The 10,961-nt window shown below is 42.2% G+C and overlaps 4 protein-coding genes across 4 annotated transcripts in view; 3 read left to right on the top strand and 1 right to left on the bottom strand.

Moving 5' to 3' along the window:
- Positions 1 to 398, top strand: part of PHALS_01571 (uncharacterized protein) — a gene marked incomplete at both ends in the record, with an annotated part of 2,544 nt that extends 2,146 nt beyond the window's left edge. The window contains one exon of the mRNA XM_024715987.1: positions 1 to 398. This exon is cut by the window's left edge and continues 356 nt beyond it. Coding sequence (XP_024581631.1) covers positions 1 to 398 — 398 coding nt within the window.
- A 679-nt stretch (positions 399 to 1,077) lies between these two features.
- Positions 1,078 to 1,458, top strand: PHALS_01570 (uncharacterized protein; the record flags this gene model as incomplete). The annotated part of the gene is made up of 2 exons (XM_024715986.1): positions 1,078 to 1,266; positions 1,435 to 1,458. The coding sequence occupies 2 exons, from the start codon at positions 1,078 to 1,080 to the stop codon at positions 1,456 to 1,458; spliced, it is 213 nt and encodes a 70-aa protein (XP_024581630.1).
- A 1,950-nt stretch (positions 1,459 to 3,408) lies between these two features.
- Positions 3,409 to 4,227, bottom strand: PHALS_01569 (uncharacterized protein; the record flags this gene model as incomplete). The annotated part of the gene is made up of 1 exon (XM_024715985.1): positions 3,409 to 4,227. One exon carries the CDS (start codon positions 4,225 to 4,227, stop codon positions 3,409 to 3,411), a length of 819 nt encoding a protein of 272 aa, XP_024581629.1.
- A 2,188-nt stretch (positions 4,228 to 6,415) lies between these two features.
- Positions 6,416 to 7,234, top strand: PHALS_01568 (uncharacterized protein; the record flags this gene model as incomplete). Its single annotated transcript, XM_024715984.1, has 1 exon — positions 6,416 to 7,234. One exon carries the CDS (start codon positions 6,416 to 6,418, stop codon positions 7,232 to 7,234), a length of 819 nt encoding a protein of 272 aa, XP_024581628.1.
- Between the last annotated feature and the right edge of the window lie 3,727 nt (positions 7,235 to 10,961).

Genomic DNA, 10,961 nt, shown 5'->3' with positions numbered 1-10,961 from the left:
TCTTTGTTTACCTGCGTATCTCTGACGTCAAGTGTAATTCGGGTCTGCTCAATGTGGCGGCTGATGCACTTTCGCTTTGCTTAGATTTTAAATCATGTCACAATGGCAAACTTCCAGTTGGTGAGACGATACGTACAATACGTGGGTCAGGCAATATGCGTAGTGTTGCTGAACACTCGGAGAGCAATGCTTTATTTTGCTCAAGTCTCGCTTTATTGATGCGTTTGTTGTACACCTGTACCGCTGTAAATTTTGTCAAAGCTGGTGGTTCTGACAGTAGCAACATATGTCGCTTCACCCAGTCCGTATTTGTAGTGCCTCCTTTGCAAAAGCCAAACGTGAGAGCAAATTTATGTGCTCAAACCCATAGGTTGGAGACCGCCGATGTGACCCACTGATGCTCTGTGTGCAAAATGGCCGCAATAATGATCATCACAGCATCTCTTTACCAGAGCTAAAAAACTGTAAATTCTGATCTCGATGGTCTCGATGCTTAACGTGAGCGCCACACGGCGGTAAAACCGATTTTTTCCGACTGTAAAGATTCCACTACTTTAGCATTTACTAATACATATGGGAAGCCTTAAAATTGCCTCGTAAACTAAATTCTGTTTAATATTATCATTTACTAAAAATCAGGTCTATGTTAGCCACACATCAGGATGCTTTAATGTAATTATCTGATGGTGATCTCTACCAAAACCACTTATATAACACAACACGAGTGTATTCCTGTCTCTCGTTGACATATGATGTACTTTAAGTACTACTACTCATAAGTAGAATAAATGTAACTCTCCTACTAAATTCTCTTGCGGAACTACTCCGTTGCATAATGTGTATACTGAGGTGCTTCGCCTGCGCATTCTCGTGGCATATGTACGCCTTTAGGCTAGCAATATTACCACTTTCGTTCCTTAAATGGACAAATGCCCTATACGGAAGAATCAACCGGATACATGAGCTTACCAAGTGCATTAAGTTGTCACGGTTACAGATAACTACTAAGCTCGTGTTCTATCTTTGCTGAGAAAACGTATCAATCATCGAGTTGACAACAGGTGCAACGAGCATAATATGGAGGAAGCTTTGCCTAGAACACACGCACAAAGGATAGGCACAAACGCTCCACCCCAGAGCAGACCGATTAAATATTTAGCTGTATTTCTCGGCGATTTTAAAGCGGCCACTTACAATAGTATTATGTATTTTACAGTACTGCAACTCATGTATCTAGGTGCTTTTTGTAAGAGTGTCCCATATCTGGTAGCATTGGCAACTACATGATGAATCTGCTCTTTTTTTCTACGATACGATTCTGAGTAATGCATAGCATGAGAATTGCTGGCCACGCATCTAATGAACCACTCCATACCCCACATCCGTACCAATATTTGTTAAGACACTTTTAACATGATGTCATACTTTTGGTAGAGCTTGGCTTTATGTCTGGTGTAGAAATCGGATAGTGTAACGGGGGGTTTCACGTGCCCTGGTATGAAGGGTGTGGGTCAAACAAGATGGTGATCACGCAATGGTGTAGTTTACACAAGATGATGTGACCACAAAATGGTGTGGATACAATCAAAACGTGGCTGGAACAACCAGTGGTTATACATTTAATTAGATTTATCTGTATAGATAGGAAAACCTATAGATTATTATATAGGCGGCTTTGCTGAAAATAAAACCAAGAAACACATCTCACGTTTTAAACGGAAGAGTTAATTAGCCTTGGGTTAAGGTTGTAATCGCTCTTGGGCTAAGTGGATTGCGATTCGCTACACTCGTACTGGTTTTAAGTATAGAACAAGGGTCACCAACCTAAACCAAGCCTCCTCTAAGCGAAAGAGCTACGGCGGCCTCGCTGCAGAAAGTGCAATGTCTCTAATCATTAATACGGCATGTTCTTCGTTAATGTTGAGAGTAGACCTTTATTGGAGTTTCTCATGGTGACGTTAGCACTGGGTCAACTTGTAACCAAAATTGTTAGTCGTGTTCTGGTAGGCACCCAGCATATTGTGTGGCTGAGAAGAAGAGTCTCGACTCCCTTGTTTGTCTTAGAATGAAAGACCGAGATTTTGATCTCCATCGAGACTCGTCTGTCTAGCAGCTTAATTTTCAAATTACCATGTTCTACTCAAGTGACTCAACCGATTGCCTCTGCAGGTGTTGTGGGAACAACGCATCAGCCGGAGTATATATGTTTATATACCACGTACTGATTTGGTAGTCTCTACTCTTTGTCTTCGTAAACAATGTCATTAGAGCATTACTTATCGAGATACTCCGGTCTAAGTCAAGAATGTGGTTCAATCAGTAGGTCTTCTCCTGCAACATCATCTGCCCAAAGATTCACACAGCACGCAAAGATCCATTCAAATGGGCGTACACAGCACCTGGCTTGCTAGCAGCGGGAGGACATAAATGGGAGGACATTGAAATGAGCCAAGAAACTATCAGTTCTGATTCGGTTACGTTTTCGGTACAGAGGACATATCTAGCCCAGACAAAAACCAGCACCATGCGAGCAATATCGCGCCATGTTCATACTTTTTTGGGGCTAGCTCTCAGAAGAAAATCTCGAAAAACGTACACACGAAAGATTGTTTATGACGAGCTCAACCAACTAGTCATTTGTCGAAAAATCCTTCTAAGATCATTTATTTGAACGATATTCAAAGCAGGAGACGCATTTTTGTTGGTACATCATATGATTTCGTCAATGTTGACGCTACACTCGAAAGTGTGATGCTATGAAAGCAAACGTTATCAAACTTTTCTTTGAGTCTTTCACGCGTATCAGGTGGCTAATCCTCAATACATCACAGATCTAATTACTGATTGACGACTAGAGTCCGACCGGATGCTTGAGAAATCGAGTACTTGCCGTTCCAAACTTTTTTTTCGACGGATACTTAAACTATCTTAGCCTTTACGTCATCTAAGTATATATATATAAGCTTTGGAATATGCTTCGATTAAATTCTTATCATGTTTCAAACATCAGTTCCTATCAAGATCTAAATCAGTTTTAAGATATTAGGTAAAACTGTCGGTACTAAGTCGCAAATCCTACAGTTTTAACAAGTTTTGGCTCTACTGTCACCTAATAAAAAAAGCTCGTAGCTTTAAATGCCTTGAGCTAAAGATGATAATTTGCAAGACTGTATGGCGACGACTGAATAATGCCTGCATATCGACTGGTTTAATACCAATGACAACACCCAAACCAATATTCAAGACTGTAATGAGTCAATGCAGCTCAATCTACTTACATTCCAGGGCAAGATGTTAGATTACAATTCTAAACATCCAAAGCAAACAGAATCTGGTTTAAGGAAAGTATTTATCGTTATATCAGGTATTCTTTTCACACGTACGATAGCCTTATACTTGTAAGAAGAACTAGCTACAATTAGCCGCAGTCGAGATTTCAGTTGACACGGACACACCGCTGATGGATATAACGTCCTGTTTCTCGTTCATCTTGGCTTCCGTACCGTCCGGAAACAGGGTCAGCAGACCAAAGTGGAACTCAATGTCATCCGGAAGATCCGACTCATACGAATGGGTGGTCTTGTGTTCAAGGTCATTGTTGCCCTCGCTCATGTACATATCGACAACATGACCCTTGCCCAAGGGGCCAGCCTTAAGTGCAACGCCAAAGTTATACCACGTGCCGTACACGAACGTGGTGTTCCACCTCGGCACCCAACCTGGAGCCTCCCAAGTAGCACCGTTTACATAGGTGAGCATGGGTGGACAAACCGACGCATCCACTCGAAAATCAAAGTGATGAAGCTCGTCCAGAACCATCTCCCAGGGGTATGGGTTCAAGAATGGTTCTTCTTTCATTAAGCTGAAGCGAAAGAAGGTTATGCCTGCTTTATTGGTCGCGATAAATTGCGCCAGTTCTGTGCGACGAAAGTTAAATTGCGACTTGAAAATTGCATTTCCATCAACTCCAATTTTGAAGACGCCCGTGTCACCATTGTACGCAGGGGTTCGACACTTTGGATCAATCGTCAGATAATCTTTGACCGTCAAAGCGCTGTTGTTGCGCATAGTGAAGATGTGCGTCGAGTACTTGTTTGAAACCGTTTCGATGGTGACGTCTTGAGCACGGCCATCAAAAGGAAGTGGCTTGGCATTATGTTGAGCTTGAGCTACAGAATAGCTCGACAACAGAGCTACAGCAGTCATAGTTGCAGCGAAGGTGACCATGATGTTAATTTGAAGATGCCGGTCTGCGTCGTTGGAGGTAGATTGGAAAATGATTGACGAACTGATACTACTACTTCCATGAGTCAGGCTGCAACTTCGATCACAATCAACACGCCGAGGAATGGGATTGTTATATTCCAACAAATCCTCTGTAGATTTGTCTCAACTTACATGATCGCACATTTTTACGTCAAAATCTCAAGATGGGATAAACGTGTCGAAGTTGGAAAAGTTCATTAAGCTGTGCAGTTCCACATCATATGATCAAGCACATTGGAGAAGGTTCAGACTCAAGAGGAGTGATACTGTGGATTTAATGATTAACAGAGCACTTTTTCTCGCTTTAGATCTAAGCTTATTAAGATCATTGATCAGAAGATCACGTTAATCAGTGTACCGTCAGCCCTTTCAGCAAAAACATGATGTTATTGCACAAAATTGAAAAAGATGTGCGGCAAGCAGATGTTAATCTTCTTGCTGGGACTGAAATTAGATGGTACGAAAGCGATGTTATTCGCTTTCAGCATCTAGCGCTAGCTATTTGTGAGCGAGAAGCAATGAACAACGTTATAAATTTCTAGAATTGATCTGTTGCAGATATCAACTCTATCTTTATAAAGTAAAGCTATCTCTTCATCAGTATTTTGTTGAATGTCGATCCTGCTCCGTTGTCATCACGTGGAGGTGGATCCTGAAGCTTATCTCGAAAATATTCTTCAAGTGATTCACAATTGACGACATTAATATATGTACATTGTGCGAAAATGGTTTGATTATTTGCTACAGCCAAGATATCTACCCAGATCAAGGCATGAAAGCGTTGTGATGTCCCTTAGTGTTATGTAGTTTTACGAAATATGCTATCGTATTGGTAAAATTTCGTCATTCCTATGTTTTGCTCGTTGTCATATCGGGCTGTACTGTACTGTGTACTATGTACAGTACATACAAATCTTATAATTAAAGTAACAAGTTGCAAATGTCTATTGATATCATTATAATTTTGCGAACCAGATATAAATTTTGACTTAGAAAATAATTTTCTTGAAGAAATATGACATTCGAGCATATCAAGTCGAATAAATATTATTTGAGGTATTCTTTTTGCATGTAATCACTTTGAGAGAAACACTGATTATCTTCAAGGTCACGTTCGCGATCGCTTCTAATCTGTATGCAACAAAAAGAGCAGCTTAATATCTTATATCAATGAAGGAAAATGAGTGATTCTAATCCCCACAAATTTTGGACACAAAGCAGCTGCTGTCGAAGTTTGCCAAGTTGTTGAGCTCGAAGATAAACCGATTTGAGTCCTGATCTTCGTGGCTTTCTCGGGATCAACACATGTTTTTCTCCTGGATATCAAAATACTGTCCCTCGATAGAATTTTATTACTTGAAGTTTGGAGTGTCTTATTAACATAATCATGTAATTATTGGACTATCGTATGGCTTGAGGTCAAGCACGTCACTCCAACATCGCACTACTTAGCATTACCTATCTTAAAACATGATCAAAAGAGCAAACATATAAAATGTATCCCATGCATATAAAAGTACCAGGAGTGAATGACTCCACAAACATCAATACAGTACTAGATAGCTTAGTTCTTATAAATTACAACAGTTATTAGTAGACGTGAAATATTAATGACTTATATATCTTAAAATATAGTTATTACGAATGTCGTAGCAATATTCAGGAAATGATTTGACCAAGCTTGTTACATATTTACATTCAAAAAGCTGAGGATTCTTCATGTTGCGATGACCAAAAGCGGGGATGAAGAACATCAGTCATCACAGAGTCTGGTGTTCATAAGTGCCTTATTGCAATAAACCCTTTAAAAAAAAATTTACGTCATCTTTGAGTCAATACAAAGTATTCTGCTAATCATTCAAGTCGAAGTCTCGTATTTCTTGAATCCTTACGTCTTCTGGAGTGCATAAACATATAATGTGAACTCACAACCTGACGCTCATTCATTCAAGCTTAAAAACCTCCAAGCATTGGACTTATCTTAGGATTCTGACGTCAACTTGAGAAATTTAACAAGTTGAGAAAAAATGCAGAAGGGCCATTGGTGCTTCTTGGTTGTACTTGAAGGTATCGATTGACTCATGGGCTTCGTTAAATTATTTTCCAATCTACCTCCAACGACGCAGACCAGCATCTTCAAATTAGCATCATGGTCATCTTCGCTGCAACTATGACTGCTGTAGCCCTGTTGTCGAGCTATTCTGTAGCTCAGGCTCAACATGTTGCCAAGCCACTTCCTTTTGATGGCCGTGCTCAAGACGTGAACCTCGAAACGGTCTCAAACAAGTACTCGACGCACATCTTCACTATGCGCAACAACAGCGCTTTGACGGTCAAAGATTATCTGACGATTGATCCAAACTGTCGAAACCCTGCGTACAATGGTGACACGGGCGTCTTCAAAATCGGAGTTGACGGAAATGCAATTTTCAAGTCGCAATTTAACTTTCGTCGCACAGAATTGGCGCAATTTATCGAAACCAATAAAGCTGGCGTAACCTTCTTTCGCTTTAGTATAATGAAAGAAGAGCCTTTCATCAACTTATACGCCTGGGAGATGGTTTTCGATGAGCATCATTACTTTGATTTTCGAGTGGAGACGAAGTTCAATCCACCCGTGATCTCTTATGTAAACAGTGGTACTTTCGAGTATCCAGGGTGGGTGTCGAGATGGAACACCACGTTCGTGTACGGCTCGTGGTACAACTTTGGCGTGGCACTTCAGGCTGGCCCGTCAGGAAAGGGTCATGTAATTGATATGTACATGAGCGAGGGCAATAATGATCTTGAACACAAGACCACTCATTCGTATGAGGTGGATCTTCCGGACGACATTGAATTCCACTTAGGTCTGTTTACAGTGGCGTTGGATGGTAGTCAGCCCCAGATGAACGAGAAACAAGACGTTATATCCATCAGCGGTGTGTCCGTGTCAAATGAAATATCGACTGCGGCTACTTGCAGCTAAATGCAAGCATTTTAAGACTATCGTACGTGCGCTAAAGTGCCCAAAACGAGATTTCTGCTTTTTACTCTGGTTAGGCTGCAGTACAATCAAATGACGATTAACCTTTTGAATCTAAATTTTGTTTGCTTCGGTCGCTCACTTGAATATCAGTCATATACCTGAATTTTTGTTTGAAGTAAGTTGTTAGAGCTGCATCGACCCACATTATGGTGGCGAACATTGTCAAGGATGCTAATCCAGCTGACATTAACGTAGATCAGGCATTCGCCAATCATAGCCATAAAATCTTGCAGCAATCATCTTTAGTGCTCAAAACGTTGTAAGCTCGACAACATGTAGATCTATCCTATAACGAGAAGAATCGCATAATATCTTGTGTCGATATGTGAAGGTGTGCGGATCACTATATCCCCATATGATCACTAATCTTAGACACAAAGCTACTCACTTAAAGCAGCTTATGTCGACTTAGATCAAGGGAAAAAGATCGTAGACAATGAACACTCAGTCATAGCTTTTCTCGAAATGACACGCCTGAAATCTCGCAATTACAATTTAGTTTTCGTCTTAATTATGCGCCATAACATATCGAATTAGTGTAGGATTTGCGACTGCGCACCAACAATGTTGAGATTACACTCAGTGCCACAACCGTTCCTGTGCTCGTAATTTCTGTCCATTGCTACTCTTCTTTGAACCTTCTCGTTGTTGTCTGACACCTACTGCTGACTGCAGCTGGTTGAGTGACCGTAAGAACTTCCAATCAAGGGGTTTACAACCTGCGAGGTTCTAAGTTAGTGGACTTGCAGCTGTGTTGCGCCGTGTATTACACTGGTGAATGAGGGATACGGTCACGGTCACAGTTACTGTTACTGTCACTGTCATGTTTATGCATATTGATTACAGACATAATGGTAGTCGCCCATTTCTAGCTGGATGAGTCAGGTTACAATCAGTAAGTAGGCTCAGAGGCAGCACAGGTAGCGAACTATAAATTATATCTCTTTCGGATTTTGCCATCTCTTCTATATTTTAGCTACCACAACCATGCCTCGCTTGATGACACCATGATCGCCGAGGCTACCAAACACACCAAAGCCTTCCCGGAGAATGGTATCTACTACCATTAGAAGTTTAACAGGAGAACGACTCTTGCAAGAAAAGAGCTACCGGGTAGCGTCACGGCTGCAAGCGATGAAAGCGACATTACGGAGACGTGGCTTGTGAATAATGCCTAATCATTAGGTAACATTGCCCAAGCGTCTAAATTGAGCACCAGATCAAAATTTGGTTCGCTACTCGTTCTTTGGAGGCGTGGAGAACGCTTCACGATTTCTACGAACGCTTCACTCTGCACAACCGTGTCACGATGATACGTCGCCTTCATATGGTGGTACCTCTCTGCAGCCAGCCGTCGGAGTACGAGCCGACTTCTTCTATCATAGCACCCTCCAAGGAAATCACGATCATTGAAGTCAACTGAACCTGTTTTAGGAGCCTAAGAAGTAAATTTGTTGCTGATGAAGGGATCCAATCAAAAGGCGTTTTGCGCTGCTAAAAAGAAGGAGCGCGAGGAAGCGATCGCAGGAGCTACGCTCCACGAAGGGATCGTGGTTTTAAGAAAAAGTGTCGCAAAATGGGTCACGTGAAATGGGACTGCCCGGTTTCTAGAAATCGTGCCGACCGGATCGATGTGGTACTTGCTGTGGGTGAGGATCGTTCAGCCGATTGGCCAATTTGACAGCAGCGCAACGTTGCAAATAACCCCGCAATGGAGTGGCATGATCAATAATAAGCGTTTGAGATCTAACAGCGAGGTAACAATTGCAGACAGCAGAAAACCAAGCGCTGAAGGAATTGGAACGGTGAGACTTATCGGATTAGTCGGAAGACGCATATCCATGATTGAGGTGCTGCTTATCCCGGACTTGACAGACATCCACTGGCAGCAAAAAAGCTTGCCTCACCTGATTAATTGTGGAAATTCAGCCTGCATCATGTACCAATAAGGACAAGAACTGCGCTTTGGCAACCGGGACAAGAGAAAATAAAGCTTATAAGCCGGGATGTCAGCAAAAGGTTGCACGTGACCAAATCGACGATGAAGGCACAGCATTCGGCCTAAAGCAAGCATAATCAGGATGGGTCGATGGATTGTGGAGTAAAGAAATCGTGCCAGACTTTTAAATGGAGAAGACGCCCGATATGAATCATCACAGGGTTGAGATGCTCCAACTACTATCCTTTGTGCGTTCCGAACTGACACCGTACAGAGCTTCCGCACAAGATGTACCAGAAGATAAATTAGTATACCAAGCCCCCGCAGAATCGTCGGAAAAAGATAGGTTTATGTTCCAATCTCAATTTGAGCGCCCAGGGTGTGCGCGCGGACCGATGTTGATATTAGAGAACGATCAAATGACAAAAAAAAGTCTGAAAAGAAGGACGGCCCATCATCCCCAAAGCGTACAAGGAGAGACGAGACCGGCTTTATAGCCGAATAGTTCTCTCTTGCGCCGTAAGCATTGGTGAGATTTCAGGCATGCCTGTCATATACGTGCTATTAATGGCTGATGACAAGGCAAAACAGTGGCGCAAGGCGATGGACGTTGACTTACTATCACATAACAAGAATAAGACATGGGCGCTCGGTCCACAGGGATCTATTGAACGTAAGATTGGATGCCGTTGGGTCTTTGTTAAGAACCGGAACCAGAATGGTAGGGTGGTGCGTTACCAGACACGTTAGATGACGAAGGTTCTTATGTAGAAGAACGGTATGTACTTTTCGAGACTTACTCTACAGTGGCCAGCATGAACTCAATTCAGGCATTTCGAGCAGCTTGTGTGGTTACAAACTAGATAGTGGAGCAGCTAGACTTCGACACCTTCTTTCTCAGCAGTATCGTGTTTACACGGAAATTTTGTCGGGTGTCAAGGTAGATCAAGTCTTTTCATGCCAGCTGAACAAGGCAATATCGGAACTCAAACAAGCTGCGAGTGCGTGGAACAAGACGGCTGGTTATGTCCTCATGGCGAGAGTATAGGGATCAAGTGGGAATCAAAGAGTGTTTTCAAGATGTAGGATTTTAGCATGGTAATTTTATCGTGGGTATAGCGATCGACCACAAAATGACAGCGGCAAGCTAATGATCAAACAGGCACGCTACATCGACACCATTGTCGAGCAATTTGGCCAGAAAAGTGCCAAGGTCGTCGACAATCCGTGTGCGTCCAGTCTCAAACTGTCAACATCGCAGTCATCAAGTACAGAAGCCGGGTGTCCTAAGATGCGCTCGAGACCATACCTCTTCAATTGCTTGTATGATAAATATTACAACATGCTCTCATCCGGATACCGTATTTGTCGTCATGCATTTAACTCATGTTCTCAGAAACCCCAGGTTTTGACATAAGACCTTACCGCGGTGGCGTATTCACGTCCAGTAGCTTTTTTAGCGTAAATACGCCTTCCATGGCAAAGGCCTAATCATCACAGACAACATGATATACTTGAAATGTGATTTGAAAAAGCTAAATCACGGCATTCTTGAGGATCTCTCTTGCCTTCCTCTCCCACTCTAACACCATTCGGGATTTACCAAAGAAGGTTAAAGAGCAAGAGTGTCATGTCGACATTGTTTGCTATATACTTGAGTGAGGTAGCCAGGCCAAGTCACTTTTTTAATACCGCATTGGAATACATTCGGGGTCCGCTAGCAGACCA

Source organism: Plasmopara halstedii (assembly GCF_900000015.1).
Source record: "Plasmopara halstedii genome assembly, contig: Scaffold_1561, whole genome shotgun sequence".
Classification (NCBI taxonomy): Eukaryota; Oomycota; class Peronosporomycetes; order Peronosporales; family Peronosporaceae; genus Plasmopara; species Plasmopara halstedii.
This window is presented reverse-complemented; position numbering and strand designations above follow the sequence as displayed.